Source organism: Pleurodeles waltl, chromosome 1_2, assembly GCF_031143425.1.
Source record: "Pleurodeles waltl isolate 20211129_DDA chromosome 1_2, aPleWal1.hap1.20221129, whole genome shotgun sequence".
In the NCBI taxonomy this organism is placed as follows: domain Eukaryota; kingdom Metazoa; phylum Chordata; class Amphibia; order Caudata; family Salamandridae; genus Pleurodeles; species Pleurodeles waltl.
The window spans coordinates 11,910,267-11,930,960 of NC_090437.1; the positions used below are offsets into that span (position 1 = coordinate 11,910,267).

A 20,694-nucleotide genomic window follows, 5' to 3' on the forward strand; every position below is an offset into this window, starting at 1 on the left:
AAAGGCAGGACAATGTTTCAATTTGATTTTTTTTCAATATTGAAGTTAAAATCTTATTTAAGAGGATGCACAAACTTATTACCCATGCCCAGCATATGGAACAAGCTTAGAGTGGATCATAATCGCAGTCTATTATTCAACATGGTAATGAATAGCATTAAGGTAAAGCCCGTAAGGCTTGACTCCTTCTTGAGCAGGCAGAGACTATTTTTGCAGGATCATCAACATGTCTGACTTTCAAGCTAATGCTGTCGGTCTGTATCTTTCCAAGACCTGTGAAAAATGTCAAGACACTCAGACTATTAACTCAATAAAAATCCTCACGCAACATCAATCTGAGGCACGCACCATCTCTACTGCGAACAAAATTCATTTGGGCCGTTACTATAGTTTGTGTGGTTATTTTAGATGTGTTAAGCAACAGTTTCAGACCGTTGAAATAAAGTGCTACTTAGTTAATGTGTCCGTTTTTTTTGGTGTAATGTGTGTGTGGCATTAGGAAAAATTAAACATTTGAACCCCCCCCCCTGAACTCCGCCCCCCAAACCCCAACTACTCTACTGATATTAGTCCAATGTGGGGGGGAGGGGGGGGGGGGGGGGGTTAGATAGAAGGGCCATCAGCGACAAAAAAGGGCTTACGTTTTCCCAAGCATAGATCTTACATCAGATTTGTACGAAATTTAGAAAACAGTTTGTGTGAGAAACATTAAATGGAAGCAGAGAGCTATCTCTCTACCAACAAATCCCCCGGAAGGAAACAGGCTGGTGTGTCTGAGATTAAAATATATATATATATATATATATATATATATATATATATATATATATATAAATATTCACAAAGATATCCGAGTGTGAAAAATGTGTGTTACAAGGACATTGGAGGGTCTCTGTGGAGTTAAAATCTTACTGAAGCAACATAAAACTTCACTTTAGGTTCCTCATTAAGTGCAAAGTTTCTCCCCCCTCCACTTGAATACAGTGCATGTTCCTGGACATTCCTAACCCGCTGGCTGCCCACCACCTCACTGCGGACCAAAATAAAAAACACCAACTACAACCGGTGCTTATTTCTGCAGCCATAAACCATTTAAGCGGCCCCGTTTCCACAAGCAAACAAGCATTGGCAAAGCCAATAGGTTTTGTCTATGCAGCAATCCAAGCGCTACTGGCATAGTCAATTTCAATGTCCTTTAGCCACGTGTTATAGAGAGTGTGTGTGTGTGTGTAGTGGAATTATGTGGATAGTAATTATGTGGTATTGTGTACCAGACGTATGTAGATCGTGATTGTGTTGACATGGAGCGTAATTATTTGCAGTGGTATTGCATGTCGTGAAATAGCATGTAGTGGAGTAAAAAAAACAACAACAAAAACACACCACACACACCTACCACTTGCTTACGGTGCTTCTAAACGTCAAAAACAATGGTAAGAAAAACTATTTAAGAGGGTACCTCAAACCTCGCTTCAATAAAAGTGAAGCAAAACAAAGCAGACCAAAAACATGAAAAAGCAATGTTTCTGCAAGTCAGATGTTTGATAAATTATTATTTTTAGTTAGAAAAACAGCTAATTTTTCAGATAGGAGCACAATCAATGCATTACGCTCTGATAAGCTGCAAATGAACAAAAAGGATGTCAAAAATATGACTGCGAGCAACTCAAGCAGCGAATCTAACAGCCGGAAATGCATCTTTTCTACCTACTCTATATGTACAGAAATAGTACCTGTAGCCTTCAGGCACGTCACTGACAAATTTCCACCCTTGTTACACAGAAAGGTAGCTCAGTTTAAGAGCATGTACCGAAGCAATCTTTATACATACTTCATGTCCTGAGTGGTTTTGAAAGTTTCTTGGTAAAGGGTTCCTGAAAAAGGTCAAATTTTGCTCATCCAATGATGGGCAAAATGGCTGGCTAGTTTAACTGACTACATGGTACCCCTGATGAATGCTTATTACCTCCTGCTTGCGGCCAGAGCATTGCTTTGATAAATAAAAAATAATCTCTGTGCTTGAAAACGTGAAAGGATTAAGCCACTGCCAGCTGGTCCCACTAAGTCTTCACTTACTCTAGCTTGCAGTCCCTCCAGCTTTTAAAATATAAACTGCCTTCTCCCACCAGGGAGTGTGAACGACAAAGAGAGAACAAAGATCCTTTTGGAGTCTTATGTTGGTGCAGAAGGTTGCAGTCACGATGCACGATAAACATCTGCCTCCCTAAAAATTATTTATTTCCTCAAAAGGGTTTTGCAAAAAAAAAAGTAGAGCGGAGAGGTAGTTTAATTGGACCGTGCTCTGGGGAAGGGCTAGACACAAGAAGAGACATGACAAGTGCATACCATGGACAAATGGGGAGTAAGAATATGAGAGCAACGATGCGGAAACAGCAAATGGGAAGCCTATGGATGGGCTGAAACCTTAAGTATATACAACAGTTGTCTAAGAGACAGCCAACTAATGGATTAAACCCAGATCTGACTGTGGGTGAATGATTTGCTCTAAATTCCGTCATTCATCTGTTTTTTTAATTTGTAGCCATAAGTGTGCCGGGTAGGCCCAGACGTGGGTACCGGGCTCACTATGCCACTGGATTCAAGCTAGCCTTGCTGATGAAGGGTGATACCCTGAAACCAGTCCCAGGATGCTTATTTCCAGTCCAGGGAGGGCCTGGACTGACAGTTCGGGCTGAAAGCTTCCATGAGAAAAAGGGTAAAGATTGATTTACATATGGCTGGGTCCAAACTGGGGTGGCATGGTGAGCAAAATAATTGATACATTAAACCCAGATTGTGAGTGTGGGTGAATGTTTGATTGGTTCCACATCCCGCCCATCATTTGTTTTTGTTGGTATCCTCCTAGATATTAGCAGTTATTTCTCGAGACTGGAGTTTCCTCTTAATACCAGTTGCCTTTTTAGTAACCTTTTTGCCAAAGATATATAAATTTGTTTTCCTGAAGTTGACAACTACCTCGTTTCACTGCAGTATGCAGTTGAGGTGTTTAGAAGCCTCTGTAAACCTGTTCTGCCTACACTTAGGAGATCATCAGCGTACCCTTGGATTCCTTGTAGGTTCTGGTTGCAGTGACCCACCCCCCCCCCCACCCAATCCCGCCCCCCAGTGACCAAGCCCTTCAGCATATCTACAAGTCCCTAGTAAATGGCACCCCTGGTACTTAGGGCAAGGGTACTGAAGAGGGCCCCTCAGAGCGGCAGCACAACTTGTGCCTCTCTGAGTGACCCAGCACCAACCTTTTGCAGACCTCCATTGCAGGTTGCGTGACAGGGTTCTTCCGAAATTGAGAACACAACATGGTACACACTTGTGTGCCATTTTCCCCTAAAACACTACTTGTAATATCTGTAAGACACTCCTCCAGCTCCAAGGTATGGGGCAATATATTACAAGTAAAGGGTAATTATGCATGAGCAAAAATGCCTCTACTGTGACTTGGTCGATTCTTAGGCATAGTAAGTGTGCAGGGAAACCATTTTAAATATGCATGCTTGACACTGGTCAGAACGAGCCCCCAAGCTACATGAGGCCTTCGTTAAAGCTAGGGGTGTTTGTCATCAAACATCTTGTACTAATAAACCATCATCGACTCCAGTGATAGATTTATTAATACATGCTCCTAGAGGGGCCCCTGAAAAACCACTGCCTGCTGGTGAGCTCACTGGCCGCTTCTGGTCAGCCAGCCACCCACCAACCAACAGATGAGAATCTGACCTCCCACAATGAAAGCCCCTGTTCTCGAGGTCAGAAACAGAAGCCTGTATGGGCTGGGGTGTTATCCACCCCCTCCCCACAGGAGCGCCTGCACTCCAAGCCAGAAGCTTCAAAGAACTCCATTACCTTTGGTATGGAGATCTGGCCTTCCTCAGAGGAAGATGCAACCAAAAAAAAAAACACCCATCTGACACATGGACAGGCAGGAACGCACGCCCTGCTGAACCCTCATGTGGGCTCCCCTTCCCATATGTAAGGCATTGGTTATAGTTATTGAAGAAGTTGGTTATTTAAATGTCCTTCCCTCGTTATAATTGATCCGTTTCACCACACCATCTCCACTGCTACTCTTCACGTGGCAACTACTAGACCTTCCAAGGTATGGGGCAATATATTACAAGTAAAGGGTAATTATGCATGAACAAAAATGCCTCTACTGTGACTTGGTCGATTCTTAGGCATAGTAAGTGTGCAGGGAAACCATTTTAAATATGCATGCTTGACACTGGTCAGAACGAGCCCCCAAGCTACATGAGGCCTTCGTTAAAGCTAGGGGTGTTTGTCATCAAACATCTTGTACTAATAAACCATCATCGACTCCAGTGATAGATTTATTAATACATGCTCCCAGAGGGGCCCCTGAAAAACCACTGCCTGCTGGTGAGCTCACTGGCCGCTTCTGGTCAGCCAGCCACCCACCAACCAACAGATGAGAAACTGACCTCCCACAATGAAAGCCCCTGTTCTCGAGGTCAGAAACAGAAGCCTGTATGGGCTGGGGTGTTATCCACCCCCTCCCCACAGGAGCGCCTGCACTCTAAGTCAGAAGCTTCAAAGAAGTCCATCACCTTTGGTATGGAGATCTGGCCTTCCTCAGAGGAAGATGCAACCAAAAAAAAAAAAACACCCATCTGACACATGGACAAGAAGGAACGCACGCCCTGCTGAACCAAAGAATGGAGGAGCACGACTGACTTGGCAGCAACCCTGCCTTCCTGCCTACTGCACCGGACCCTTGAGGAGCAACGGATTTGACACTGCAGCCTCAAAGCAACTGAGGGCTGCTAGTGCTTCGCCATCAGGAACTCCCTTTGAGTAAAGGAGCTACTCTCCTGTATCTGCAGGGACCCAAGAAAGACCTGAGAGGAGAGGACTGTCAGAACCCAGACGGCGGACATCACCACTGCACCTGAACTTCCCAGTCTGTGTTAAAAAGTGGGCCAACTGAGTCAGCGTGGTCCCCAGGCCCTCCAGAAAAGAAGCCCACCCTGTGCTCACCCACTGTGGACTTCAAAATGGCGTTTTCAGACCCCACCCACCCCAGCAGTGAGTGACCAGAAGACAAAGACCTGATGCCCCTAGGACAGCTCTGCACCTGTCTGCCCCGGACCCAGGGGAAGAGAACCAAGGGTGTCCCCACATCTCCCTGTGAGACCTAAGCCCACTTATTGGCTTGGTCGGATTGGACCCCCAGTCCACATATGCAGAGTACTTCTGCGGCACCCCAGCAACCACAGGGAACTCCAGTACTGTCCAGACACCAGAAGACGCCCTACAGCTCAGGGAGGAGTGGAGAGATGGTGCCCCAGCGTGCATGAGGACCTCAAGGGTCGAGATCTACCTGCCTCCCAATTGCAGCTTCTTGAAAAATGCACGGTGTTCACTTTTTGAAACTCTAAAAATTCTGAGCTATAAAAGTACTCATCTGGTTCCAGTGATCTTGGGATTAGTTTATATAAAAATGTTATTTTTTGTAACTTGGTGTTGGATTTCTTTATTGAGTGTGTCTCACTCATTGCATGAGTGTGTGTGCGCCTCACATGCTTAGAACTACCCTCTGATATGCCCAACTGCTCGACCACACTACCCAAAAAGAGAGCATGTGGAATGTGATTTATGCCTCTGTGATACCCCAGGGGACTGCTTGGACTCTTTGGACAGTGTACCTCATTTTGATCCACCAAGAGCCACCTTTCAACAATCCCCTTCACATCAAACGATTTCAAGTAAAAAAGGACCTTGGCGGCAAATGCCACCAACATACTGTCATCGTAGCTACAGACCACCTATTGCATTATGACTGTAGACGGAATCCCGACAGAATGCTGGCGGAATTCAGTCTCCGGTCATGGCGGCGGAAAGGTGGAGCTGCTGCCAGCAGCAGCACCACGCCAGCAACACACCGCCTACCATATCATGTTCCATGGTACAGCCTGGCGGTGTTTTGCTGGCAGCAGTGCTGCGCCGAGTCTCCTGCCGGAGGACCCCCTGCAATCAGGTAAGTCGGGTTCTCCGACAGGAGGGGGAGGGCGTCTGGGGGTGTGTGTGACTGTGAATGCGTGTGATGATGTGTCATGAGACTGCGTGTGTGCCTGGATGTATGTTTGTGAGTCTTGCTGTGTGTATGAATGGGTGTATGTAAATGTGGAGGGGTGGTAGGAAGGGGGAGACCCCTATCAGTGCCAGGGAATGAATACCCAGGCACTGATAGTGCCTACCGCCATGGTTTCCGCGGTGGTACAGAAACAATGGAAACCATGGCCAGCCTGCCTACATAGCGTAGGCAAGAAAAATGAACACCGGGCATGATATAATGGTTACCAACAGCTAATACCCTAAAGTCTTTTATGTCTTAAAAGGCCTTAGAGCATTTGTGAACGGCTTAGATTTGTTAGGACACTGTGTGGCGTGGTACCACACAGACAATCGATAACAAGCGCCTGAAGAACTATAAAAATCACAAGAATCGTTCTCAACCCATTGCAAGAATGATCCGAGTCCACCACAGGCATCGGAGGATTAAAAAAAAAAATGAAGTCCGTATACTCACCACAGGACCCACAATCCATCACATTGTGCCAACTCTCATCGGCTTACCACAGCCGCAAAACAAGCATTTCCTGAAAGTCGTTAATACCTACAACACTAATATTACAAACTCTAAATTCAAACCCGTCGAAAAAGTGCGAGGGCACAGAAAATGTACACTGCACTCGTCGCTAGTAATCGGTGTGATGCTGTCCACACTACACTTACAAAATTACGTGCAGAAAATAACGCAGGAGCTAACCAAGCTGCCTTCTACAGCGACATTATGTGCAAGAAAAATCGCGTGGTGTAAAGAATAAACCAAGAGAGAGAATCGGGCTAATGTTTTTCAAAAGCTCACTAGCCAGCTAAAAGTAACCACATGAGAGCCACTCTGCACTGCTTGGGCAGTCAAAGGGTGAGTGAAGACAACTACAGCGGTCAGTGCCACATGCAGGGCTCCTGCTTGGCATGGAGTCGCAGCAGACATGTATTACACCAGAACAGAGCTATTATGTAAAAAGCGCCATTCTCTGCTGACACAACCGAGATACAAAGACAGCTCTGTTAACGCCGGTAATTGCTGATTGTGCCTGTAACCTTGTCTAATGTCACAATATAAAGGAGGCAGGTGAAGGCAGAAAAAGCAGGTTTTTACAGTCGTTCTCAATGGATTCAAGGCTTTCAAACACTACATACCGGTTGTGTGTGAGTTTTTTTTTTTTTTTTTTTTAAACATGAGATCCGAGAAAGCACAGCAGGAGAGCAGGCGGATGAGGTGTCCATAGAATACACAAGAATTAAGACAAACCTAGAATAATTGCTAGCTCAATGCAGAACGTATTTATTCGTTTTGGGAGGGGTGGAGGGTTGATAGTGCTTCGGAACACGCGAAGGAAGTTTTCAGCCCCTGCTGACCAACTCACCCGCTTATTCAAAATGTCTACACCCACTGCCACAGACTCCACCCACCACAGATCATGGTGAGATCGTTAAGTCCTCACAGGGAAAACCCACCTACCGCCGGACTTCAGGTCTGGGAGACTAATCGAAGGGACTGACACCACGTGGAGAAGTATACACACTTGCAAGAGCTGAAGACCACCAGCATACCAACATGCACAACCAGGCAATGGAATGTTTTGTCCTGGCACTGCAATCAAGTCCGGAGAGCGCCAAGTCCACACTGACGATTCCCGAGATACTTACTATACTTGAAACGTCATCCCATTTGTAAGTTACTCGATATATCGACTCCCGTTTCCACAGTAAGTAACTTCTCGCTCCTAGGTCAGACACCACTTCCTAGCTCCGGTTAGAAGACAGCCAGGACACAAGTGCCTAGAGCCGAGAGACAGTTAACAAGAGGTAGATATAACCATTACTGGACACCAGGGTTCCCCAAAACAATTAGGCCAGGGTAGTGCATAAGTATTTATAAGGACCGTAAGAAACGGAACTAAATTAGTGTTTCCGCCTGTCTCTCTACCCCAGTGGTATTAATAAAAACAAACAAAAACACCCACACCCCCAATCCCAAACAAAGGCATTATTATTATTACATTTAAAGATAGGCACAGAGAGAAATGCACTTTGAACCGATTTTCAAATGCCTTGTAACAAATACTACTCAACAGTAGCCTTCCTGATATACGCATTTCCTATTAAGCATCAGCAGTTTTTACATGTTTCTCTCAAAGGCAGCCCCTTTAAGATTCGCAGATTTTCTATCTGGCTCATCAGGCGAGGCAGTGCAGCAGCAGGCATTTTGAGACTACGGTCTCCACCCAGACTCATTGTGCCCCCTGGACATAAGGAATGCGGCCTGGCAACCACACCGCTAGTCCAGTATACTAAACAATCACCCTTCTGTTTTATTTGCTGCATATGACAATGGAAAGTAGGACAGCTTTTCTGACCATTTCTGAGTGCAGGGATTCAGACATTTTTTGCCAATCGTACGGTAAACTGCATTGGGGGGGTGGGGGGGTGGGCTAAAGCCTATGGTATGTGACCATGCTAAATTACTACCACTATATTAAGAACAGATAAGATTAGTGATGATAAAAATAAAGGGAGGGGCACCAGAGGAGAACTAGAGACTGGAATTATACCGAAAGTAATTAAGAGTCCAATCTTATTAAACGGATTATCCATTCGACTAATGCAGTTGTGACAACAGGTGTGGTGTATTCTAAGACATGGCTAGTTTCCATATGGTTGGCGGTCTTAAGTGCTTCCTCAATGGTTATGGCAGAAAGGCAATATCGATCAAAATACTGTTTTTATGTTCATGTCGCTTCACAGGAGCAACAGTTGCCAGTCACTGCGGAAACTTGTTAAAAGCTTCCACCTAAAACAAAGTTTTTGCGAGGTAGTACGAGTTTTGTTTCATCCCATCTGTGTTAGGTTTAGGCCTTCCACGTTTACGCTTTTAACCGAATAACCTATGTGCATCTGGGCTGTAAATGTTGGCTAATCAGGTGAGATTCTATTGCAAGGATTACAGTATCTGCACACTATTTTATAAAAAGGTACGCCGAACAACTGCTCCAATGCACCTTCAAAAGAACTAAGAATATGAAATACGATCTTTGCTATCAGTCAACTGCAGTTTAAGGCAGGTGCATTATGGTAAAAAAAAGTCTAATTCATTTGCTCAGACCAGGATCGACACTTTAAATCGAGTTCACGGCCGCTAGGAGCAAGTCCCTGGCTCATGCGCCAAACATTACAGAAGTATACAATTCTTCCAAATGGCCACAACCATTTCGTCTGGTGAGAAGCTCGGTAGGCCACGAAAGACTTAAGATCCAGCCATGCGAAAACAAAGGCCACCCTCAAATGCGGTGAAATTGAATGTTTGGAGGAGCAAAAGAAACCAAGCATGTAGTGTCGAGTCACGCTTTTTAACCAATTCATTTCCTTGAGGACACTGACAAATGAATTGTCAAAATCGTCTTTTTAGGTTCACCTGAACAGTGCAGCATGCATCCTACAAGAACCATGGTTATCAAGTCTTAAAATATACACAGTGGCGTTTCCATACTCCAAGACAACAGAATTACAAAATCCTGCGGCGCTTTTCACATAATTATGGATTTGCAGCATGATCCACCTGCTGCTTTACAGGGAGTGCAGATTAGGCAAATGAGTATTTTGACCACATCATCCTCTTTATGCATGTTGTCTTACTCCAAGCTGTACAGGCTCGAAAGCCTACTACCAATTAAGCATATTAGGTGATGTGCATCTCTGTAATGAGAAGGGGTGTGGTCTAATGACATCAACACCCTATATCAGGTGTGCATAATTATTAGGCAACTTCCTTTCCTTTGGCAAAATGGGTCAAAAGAAGGACTTGACAGGCTCAGAAAAGTAAAAAATAGTGAGATATCTTGCAGAGGGATGCAGCACTCTTAAAATTGCAAAGCTTCTGAAGCGTGATCATCGAACAATCAAGCGTTTCATTCAAAATAGTCAACAGGGTCGCAAGAAGCGTGTGGAAAAACCAAGGCGCAAAATAACTGCCCATGAACTGAGAAAAGTCAAGCGTGCAGCTGCCACGATGCCACTTGCCACCAGTTTGGCTATATTTCAGAGCTGCAACATCACAGGAGTGCCCAAAAGCACAAGGTGTGCAATACTCAGAGACATGGCCAAGGTAAGAAAGGCTGAAAGACAACCACCACTGAACAAGACACACAAGCTGAAACGTCAAGACTGGGCCAAGAAATATCTCAAGACTGATTTTTCTAAGGTTTTATGGACTGATGAAATGAGAGTGAGTCTTGATGGGCCAGATGGATGGGCCCGTGGCTGGATTGGTAAAGGGCAGAGAGCTCCAGTCCGACTCAGACGCCAGCAAGGTGGAGGTGGAGTACTGGTTTGGGCTGGTATCATCAAAGATGAGCTTGTGGGGCCTTTTCGGGTTGAGGATGGAGTCAAGCTCAACTCCCAGTCCTACTGCCAGTTCCTGGAAGACACCTTCTTCAAGCAGTGGTACAGGAAGAAGTCTGCATCCTTCAAGAAAAACATGGTTTTCATGCAGGACAATGCTTCATCACACGCGTCCAAGTACTCCACAGCGTGGATGGCAAGAAAGGGTATAAAAGAAGGAAATCTAATGACATGGCCTCCTTGTTCACCTGATCTGAACCCCATTGAGAACCTGTGGTCCATCATCAAATGTGAGATTTACAAGGAGGGAAAACAGTACACCTCTCTGAACAGTGTCTAGGAGGCTGTGGTTGCTGCTGCACGCAATGTTGATGGTGAACAGATCAAAACACTGACAGAATCCATGGATGGCAGGCTTTTGAGTGTCCTTGCAAAGAAAGGTGGCTATATTGGTCACTGATTTGTTTTGTGATGTCAGAAATGTATATTTGTGAATGTTGAGATGTTATATTGGTTTCACTGGTAATAATAAATAATTGAAATGGGTATATATTTTTTTTTGTTAAGTTGCCTAATAATTATGCACAGTAATAGTCACCTGCACACACAGATATCCCCCTAACATAGCTAAAACTAAAAACAAACTAAAAACTACTTCCAAAAATATTCAGCTTTGATATTAATGAGTTTTTTGGGTTCATTGAGAACATGGTTGTTCAATAATAATATTAATCCTCAAAAATACAACTTGCCTAATAATTCTGCACTCCCTGTATATGCCGATTACAAAAATTAACTAAAAACACGGTGTGAAGAGTTACTGCACAAGTAAAGGCCTTTCCTAAAGGTTGATCAGGTTTCATGCCTACATTTAAAAAGGTGCTCCGCTCAAAGAAATTCGTTTTTTTTTTTTTTTTGCTGGGACAGAAAAATAATATGGAGGGTAATGCTCTAGCTACCTTTTGTCTTAAAGTTTAAATTGCGACACCAGAATTAATTAATGCTGGCAAACAATATCAATCTTTACTCTTCACGCCCCACTCGATTATATCCGAACAAGTTCCGCCTTGTGTCCAGTGGGGCAGTTACACATCTCTACTCCCGGAAGATAAAGATCTTATCTCCAGTACTTCTGCGACAGGGAAGTATCAGTTTGTTAACTAAATCATGTGTCAAGAAAAGGAAAAATTGTGCAGCACGTTTTAATAGCATTACTGAACCATTTTGTGTGTGTGTGTGTGTTTTTTTTTTTTTTTAGTTTATTTTAAACATGTTAACACTGGCTGGACCAAGACCATCCATTCAACACAAATACAGCAACAGGCAATTAAAATGTAACCATATTACTTCCACTGCATGACAGCATTTCATTTTCAATCAATCAATTGTTAAGTGTGCTACTCACCCGTTAGGGTCTCAGGGCGCTTGGGAGTGTTGCTACTGCTCGGATAGCTAGGCCTTGAGTCATTTCCTGAAGGTCCTGGGTCAGACGTAGGTTGACGAGGAGGGAGTTGCAGTTTTTGGTGGCGAGGTGGGAGAAGGATCTGACACCGGTTGTGGTAAGATGGACACCGCGGGGGGGGGGCGGTGGTGAAGGTGAGGTCGGCGGAGCTGGCGGGTGAGTACATGGAAGCTGGGACGCTCGTTGAGGTAGGCAGGGCCTGCATCGTGGAGAGCCTTGTGAGAGTGGACAAGGAGTTTGAAGGTGATCCTCTTGTTGCCAGGGAGCCAGTGTAGGTCTCTGAGGTGGGCTGAGATGTGTTTGTGGAGGAGGATGTTGAGGATGAGGCGTGCTCAATACGCTGAAGTTTCCTCTGGAGCCTGGCCGGTATTCCCGCATAGAGTGCGGTGCAGTCCAGTCTGCTGCAGACGGTCGTGGGTGACCGTTCTTCTGGTTTCAATGGGGATCCACCTGAAGGTCTTGCGAGGCACACGGAGAGTGTTGAAACTTGGAGGATGAGACTGCGTTGATCTGCTGGGCCATGGTGAGCGATGAGTCTAGTATGAAGCCAAGGTTGCGTGCGTAGGTGCGGTTCTTAGGGTGGCTGGCCACCAGGAGTCATCCCATGCTGAACGGTTGCAGCCGAGGATGAGGATCTCAGTCTTATCCGAGTTCAGTTTGAGGCAGCTTATCTCCATCCAGTTGGCAATGGCACGCAGTTCGTTGTGGAGATTGATCTTAGCAGTGGCGGGGTCCTTGGTGAGTGAGAGGATCAGTTGGGTGTCACCCACGCAGGAGACGATGTTGAGGCTGTGAGATTGCACAATGGTAGCGAGTGGCGCCATGTAGACGTTAAAAAGGGATGGGCTAGAGAGGTGGCTTTCGACAGGAATGGAGGGAGGCGGACCCTGAGTTCTACTGGAGAGGAAGGATGTGATCCAGTTCAGGGCAGTGTAGCAGATCTCGGCGGCATGGAGGCGTGCGCAGAGGGTGTGTGACAGATGGTGTTGAAGGCTGCCGAGAGGTCAAGAAGGACGAGGGCCCAGTTTCATCCTTGTTGAGCATGATCCCGATGTCGGCGATGAGACTGGTCTTTGTGCTTTGGTTCTTGCGGAAGCCGGATTGGGGGATTTTGGCAGCTTTTGATCCGTTTCAGCGAGAATTGTTAAGTTAAAACCTTTTAAATCATGCAGCAAATGATGTACTACATGGAAAATGTGTAAAGTCTGTATTTATGCATAAGTGGCAACGCTGCAGAACTGCACAATTTCAGTGGCACTGCCTAGGCTGTAATCCAAGAAAAAGGCAAAGTTTCAAAACACGTGTGCAATTCCCAGTCATGGAGTGTATACACCAAGTAAGGAACACGTTGGCAAGTGTGTTTAAAAGCAGTGGATACAACTAAGCAAGTTCCGAGAACATTAAAACCACTGCCAGTTAAAAAGACCAACAACACTGCTATCGGATTGGGAATAATAATATCAATGGCTCTTATCTGCTGGGAACAAAAACATTATTTTATAAAGTGTATACCCATTCACAATAATAAGATGCCCACCACCCTCCTATATCAAGCACTGTATATTTGGGTGCAAAATACCAGAGGCAGAATCAATGATGATCCCCAATGTCAAGGCAGCAGAAAAGGGTAGGTTACTCGAACCAATCGAAGCCACATACATCTGAAAATTGTTGTAGTAAGGGCTTAAGTACTGAAGCAAACTCGTGTTAAGAACCATCATCTCTAGAATAAGGAAAACTCACTACACGGCCTCTGCGGTAGTGTGCCGCATGAAGGGGTTATTATATCGGGAGAGAGGACAGATTTGTTCAACAAGAAACCATGGCGAAAACGAAAGCCATCCTGTTGTGGATCAAATAAAGTTCTTCTAGGGCGTCTGTTGGTCTAACATGAAAATATCCTTCACTTATACCAACGTGTCCGCAGTTCCAATATGAAGGAGCTAATTATCTAATCCAGAATTAAAAGAAATAAACACTCATTTGCAGTACCATTCAGTACAGAAGACCACGAAGATTCTGAATCATCGCAAAACGTGGACAAACGCCATGGTTCATTTTCACAATAGATTCCAGCCACTGATTGGAATCTTAGTAACTCGATGAACCTACCTACCTTTTACCCCCCCCATCACTCATCCTAGACACAATATGCAAACATATAATGTGTACACCTTGCAGCCAAATTATTATTTGTAAATTTACGAAAGCAATTACGAGTGCTTTTTGCCCAGCAACCCCAACATGCAGTTTGGAGGAAGCTGCACGAAGATGTATTTTCTTTTAGCACAGCGTAAGAAGTAAAATGCAACCCATACGCTCCAGATTGGCCGCCCAGTAAGGGAGTTGGGATATTTAAGTTGTGATGTTTTCTATTCTAAAGAAAAATAAAGTATTACCCAATTCAGGTGAAAGGGGGAAAAAAAACCATCTTTCTGGCGATTGCCAATGATTCTAAGCGGGCACAGAAAATACACAAGAAAGTGTTCTTAGCATCTATTGACCATGGAACCTAAGTTTGGCAAAAGAACCCATATCACTTTGCCAATTTCTTTCTCATTCTATAGGGTCGCCACCCCGTTGAATTCAGTCTTGGTGGCCCGCACATCAGATGCTACACACAAAGTAGGACCCAGCGCGGGAATGCTCGCGTCTGGAGTACAGAGAAGCAAGCATCGCCCTTCAGCGGCAGTAACATTGTTGAGGTCGGAGGCGTCTCACCTGGTGGAGTTCATTACGTTGTCGCACCATTGGAGGGTGGCCGGCAGTCACGGCGGAGCCGGGGAGAGAGGCGGCAGCCGGGGCCTGCGGGCAGAAAACAGCATCGATAAGTAAACGGACAGAAAAGACAGATCCCCCCCCCCCCCCTCCTGAGGACAGGAACCCATCCCCGGAAACTGACGGAACACTAACTACCGCACCTCAAACCTCTCGATAATGCCCCCATGCACTCAAACTAAATCCGTGCTACTTAAGTCTATTCTTAAACTTGCAAACACAACTCACCGCCAACCCTCGAAGGAGGCTACCGGCTCTAGCCCGAGCTAGCTCCCCATCTGCAAGATGGCCGTCCACAGACTCGGAGTTCGGACCACTTTCGTCCCTCTTTAGTTTTTACGACACGTACACATAGCGGCCATCTTGGAAGAGCAGGAGTGAGACAAAATAAGAAACGTCATGGAAAGAATAGCCTTACACTAGTATGACCAACGTTTTCACTGTAAGGGAAGCAGTTTCCTGAGATCTCCGTTGTCTGTCAAAGACCTACTAACCCAATACTTCTTCCGGACTTAAATACAGAGTAAAACCGAGTTAAATTAAAAGCAGCCAGTTGCGTTTTAATACGATCACGCCTCGATGGCAGCGTCTGCGGTCGAGAACAGCCAGGGGGAGCTCGCGACGCACGAAGAACTTTTAGCTTTTCATTCCAACCAGCATCGCCAACACAATAACTGATCCGGCACATGTGGAGGTTGATTGTTTTGCCGTTACCGATTCAGGCTATGAAATATCCATTCCCCAGGATGCATTGTTACGTGTTCCATAGTGTTCTTACAGTAAAAGGTGTTTGCGGGTGCACGGCAAACAAGGACGCTTGTTTAGAGTGTATCACAATCGACGACAGCCTTAATTTGACCCCCTATAGATAAATCATGTAAGGCGTTCTGTTTTTTCTATTCCAAAATAACCCTTACATAAACACATTATTGTTACAAGTACCAGCCGGGTCCGCCCTATGCATCACACAGATAGGCAGGCACTCAGTTTAATTAAGGAAATCAGTTTAAAAAGCCAGACAACTGAACCCATTCATAAAGTAGAAAGGGAGAACAGGTTCAAACAAGAAATACCCCGACCGCGTTAGGTCAGAGAGGTTAATCCGTACAGCGTCCCTATAAGTATAAGGCAAAGTATCATCCAACTTGTACCTGAACAGCACCCCATGTGGGTTCTTCGGTGGGTAGCATTAGTAACTGAGCCTGTCTGCACCCTTTAACAGATCGAGCGCAATTCACGAGAGTCTGAACTCTAGCAAGTACCTACTTTCGGGCCCAAAAAAATTAAAATTGCAGAAGACCGGTAAACCAGTGTTGAGAGAGCGAAATGTTTCACAAACCAGTCCTTAAGATTGGTAACGAGCAACGCAAACATTCACGTATTACATTCCAAGCAACGACCTGGAATGACGAGGACTAATGATCATATTGCAAAAGCCAGAGATGGATCTGGTACATCCCCCCCTGCCGACCGTGAAGTGTCGGAGCAGCTGTACATCTAAGCATGCCGTGCAGACTAAACGTTACTCCCAGTCGCAAATTGGAAAGGTAACGGACGAAATTCATGCAAAGCAACTCTTAACAGCCATGTAGCATACTACATGCCCTGAACTACCCCTATCAAAATACGATATATTTTAAAGCAACTGTGGTGAAACGTACAACTTACCAATATTGTTCCCTTCACTGCCTGCACGACATTTTCTCAAAGTACCAAACGCACGTGTGACCTCTGCCTCATGTAATAACCTTATGATGCAACGAGTCCTAAACGTCCCTCTAATAAATTCCATGCGGTCATCAAAAAGTGAGCGTGAGACCCCGCAAGCGATTAGATTCTTACCTGGCACCGTTTATGGGAGGCTCATGGGTGCTTTGTTAATCATGAGTGCAGCGCTGCACTGAGTTACCCCGAGCCGTGCTCCACTGCATGGCTTTAGGGGGGCTTCCAAATGCCAGTACAGCGAGCGCGCAGACCTCTCCTCCCCGGAGTAACAGCGCCTGTTGTAACCTTAAGAGCACTTTCATTGTAAGGACTGCAATCGACCCACCAGACCTGGCGGTTGTGCACGTGAAGCCTCCCCAGGGGCCAATGGGACGCCGCGAGGCTAGTCATCAGAGCCAATGGCAGCTCAGCCTGAGCGTGGCAGAGAGCTGTCCTTGGCCACGTGAGAGCTGGTTTGCAAGGGTCAGCAGGGTCGCACAAGAGGGACAGGAATACCTGGCTGCTGCACTAGAATTGAGCAAGAGGCAGCCCGTGTAGCTAGGCTAGGGGAGAGATATTGGCTTGTTTGTACAAATACACAAGCCTAATGTGCAATAGATCGGCAACTTCACCGCGATACCATAAGCACAGGCGCTATCCCACAAAAAGAACATGCACAGAAGGGCTCATCCTTTCCCCCGGGTTCCCGTCTCTCTCAATATTTATGACTAGACTGCGGCAGTTAAGAACGTGTGCAGGGTAATGAAAAGCACCCCGGCAGCATTCTGTTTTATTACCCGAACACCACACAGCACTAGTGAAACAGAGAGTGAGTGAAAAGTAAAACAGGTAGTGGGCGAAATGTAAGCGCCGATTCCATCAACCCAACTCGAATGCACTGGCCAGAAGATATTTTATAATATAATAATACTAGAACACGATGATAATACCGAGACACTGTTGCTCTAAACTACGAAATTACTAGTATTCTTTCTTCAATGGTGTTAGCCTTCCTCCATGTTATTGCCACCGCTCCTATGTTTTACTTGTATAACCAGTAACAATAAATAAATCAGTGAGGCAGGTGAGAGCTAAAATAAATTTTTGATTGGCATCGGTATAAGCTTACACCATTTAATAGATACATGCATTTGTAGTTTGCAGTGATTAAACATTTATATAGAACAGCAGTACATAGTAAGGTACGTCAGATATACACATTTGTTATAAGCAGCAGATGCTGCACAGAGTATGGGATGAGGGTGTGTTTAGTACTCGTCAAATCAAGGAGCTCACTTTAGCCTCTGTGTGGTGATAATTTACACAGTGGGGCTTATTGTAACTTTGGCGGACGGAAAAACCTGTCCCCCGAAGTCTCTACAGGTAGGTTGCTGCCAGTGTGGCAGCCTCCCCGCCGGGCCCACTACGAGTTTCCCGCTGCGTCAGCGGATGGAAACCCAGTTTCCGCCTGCTGGCCCAGAGGGAAACAGCCCACAGCATCGTCTCTGGCTCGTAATAGAGCCGGCGGCAATGCTGTAGTGCGTAGGGTGCACCAGCACCCATCGCAATGTTCACTGTCTGCAAGGCAGACAGTGAATATTTGGACAGACCTGGGGGTGGTGGGGGGGACTGCACTGCCTATGCCAAGTGCATGGGCAGTGCAGGGACACCCTGGCCCCCCCTGCACTATGTCTCTGCCAGCGTTTTCATGTGAGTGCTACCACCATGAAACTGATGGCAGAGAAGGGGATTGTAATCCTCAGGACAGCGCTGCTTCCAGCGCTGTCCCGGCAGATTAGGACTTCCAGACTGGCACGAAGTCGTAATCTGGCAGACCGCAGTGCTTCTGCGCGGTTGTAATATAGCGCTCGGACCACCACATTAGACTGTCAGGGTTATAATGAGGCCCAATGTGTCCAGTAGTTGTGCAACCAGTAGGTTTTATACATTTGAGTGTATCTGACTAAACTGTAGGACATTTGAACAATGTGGGAAATGTTAGGTGGCATTTAATGGGCAATTCATAATCTGGTTTTGAAGATTGGCAGTAAGGGAGCAAGTCTTGTATGGCCTCAAAGAGCAGTCCGGTACCTACATGCGTTCCCTGTGAAACACACTTGATGGAGGACATTTTTTTGAAGCAAGGTCTTTTAAGAAGTAGTTTAGATTTGCTTCTTAGGTTGTGGTTTTTGTGGAAGATTGAGGGGGGTTTAAGGTTAACGCTTTGTATGTGATACAAGCTGATTTTATAAGCAAAGCTTGGTTTAAGTGTTAACTATTTTTAAGAGTTTAAAATAGGAGTAATTCTGTCAAATTTTGTTGTGTGACTGATCAGCCTGGCTGAAGAGTGGAGGATGGCATTAAGATAGTTTAACAGTGGATTTAAAATAACATTTAGGTATGACGAGTCTAATATTATGGAGCAATTTCAGTTGAAATTTACTGATTTTTTTTATTTATTTGATATGGAGAGCAAGATTGAAGGAGGCTGTTTTGCAAGTCTGTTTAAATACCTACCCTGCTCAATTACCTGTTGTAATCAGACAGAACACTTTGAAAATATTTGTTTAAGAAACTACATTTATTTATACTGACTATGTAGATTTTGTTTTATGTTTGCCTTGTGGTAAAATAATTGCAATTTGTAACTTGAATTGAGTTGCTCACTAACAGTGATATGGAGCACATACAGGGCAGAAACGGAGGTTAGCGAGCAAGCTGGGAGTCGGGAGCGGGGTGCCTCGCGTCTCATTGAGTCTCACCATCTCATCATGAGCATCAGGAGTCGGGTGCCTCTCGTCTCATCGTGAGCAGGGGTGAAAGCCAAGACCGAGAGTCGGGCGCTGGGCATTGTGCCTCACTTCTCACCACGTTTCATCATGCGCAGGGGCAAGAGCTAAAAATCAGGAGTCAGTGCATCTCACCACACACCAGTACATCAGTCTGCCTGCCTGTCAAACTTTTGATGGGATTGCTGTCTACTTGAGGTACACCTGAAGTATACCCACCTGCTGGCGCCCGCTCGTCCGCCCGCCTACCCACCACCCTTCCTGCCTGCTCACCCTTCGACATTACCCGTCTTTACCTTATGGTCCACGGTGGTTAAGGGCTGTGAAACGGTAAGGGAGATAGAGAGAAAAGGCAGCAGTGGGCGGGGCAGTGGGAACTGAGGTCTTCTGCTTTCTGCCTCTCCCTTGCTAGCATGCCTGGTCCTTAGTAAGTAAACTTACAAGGGGACGCATATAAGCCAACAAACCTTTTAGATTGCATAGCGTATCCTAACCATGTAGTGACCAATGAATGTTATCAATATTCAATATAACTCATCAATAACCACAGCTCAATATATGTTAAACAATTGTTATTTCCCTATTAGTTACAATTCTAGTGCATAAGGTTAACTCAGACTTTATTCAGTCAGCTCAGAATTAGTTTATTAGCGACCACCATTAACACAATTTAATAAAACTTGAGAAAACATATGCTCTACTGCTTCAGCATAAGCTAACAAAGAAGAATATGTCAACATCAATAACATAGTTTGGCAATCAGTTCATCAATCATTTGTCACTGTCAACGTCACCCAAAGAATCCTACCTAACCCAGATTAGCATTTAGCATGTGGGACTTCATGCGAAAACAATTTAGAAACATGAATTTGGAAAACATCTAGCTAAGAGAAAAACTATAAAAAAACAGCACAGTTGGTACCTAGAAGAAGAGGCACAAAGCTAATCAGTCACATTGTCATAGCTACCTATCCACTGAATGGATCAGCAAGAAAGTCAGTCTTCGTCTTCAGGTCATCAATTGATCAGAAACACATCAGGCTTTCAAGCGCATAAGCCCAATACAGAATCTCTAACTGCGTCTCTTGACGTCAGCATTTTACCCCTCGCATCTGAAGTTTGAGCCCCTTGTCATGATTTTTTATCAGAGTTTTTCAGTCCATCTCCATGATTCTTAATTGGTCAATTAATCACCATATGTGACGCTACCCAATACATTAAATTCAACAAATCTATCAGTTCTAGTATTTCGCCGTTCTCAGTTCATTGATTGGTTAGTTTATCATAGTCGCTTTCCTCCAGCATGCTCTAATTTCAACACTTAGTTGGGTATGAGAGTATGAGACTTTTAACGGATGCTGCTAAGACTGATTGATTTAGGTAACTTAGTTATTGTGTAGAGCTTCAGTGGGGGTAGCTCTCCTTTAGCAGGAACGTTACATAGAATTAGATTTGGTGGGATGTAGAGCGCCATATACTCCGCATCACCCCTTCTTTTAATGTATCTGCTCTAATATT

The 20,694-nt window shown here is 45.1% G+C and overlaps 1 protein-coding gene across 4 annotated transcripts in view; it reads right to left on the reverse strand.

Moving 5' to 3' along the window:
* LOC138296446 (protein phosphatase 1 regulatory subunit 3B-like) overlaps positions 1-16,713 on the reverse strand; it is a 29,311-nt gene extending 12,598 nt beyond the window's left edge. Inside the window, exons 1-3 of one of the 4 annotated variants that reach the window (XM_069235573.1) lie at positions 16,526-16,711; positions 14,912-15,045; positions 14,627-14,710 (exon numbers count right to left, since the gene is read on the reverse strand). In XM_069235573.1, coding sequence (XP_069091674.1) covers positions 14,627-14,640 — 14 coding nt within the window. In that variant the 5' untranslated portion in view covers positions 14,641-14,710; positions 14,912-15,045; positions 16,526-16,711. Of the gene's footprint in view, positions 1-7,752; positions 7,885-14,626; positions 14,711-14,911; positions 15,046-16,525 lie in introns of those variants that run through there. The other 3 variants (XM_069235590.1, XM_069235596.1, XM_069235582.1) reach the window with 3 other exon arrangements.
* Positions 16,714-20,694: the final 3,981 nt, after the last annotated feature.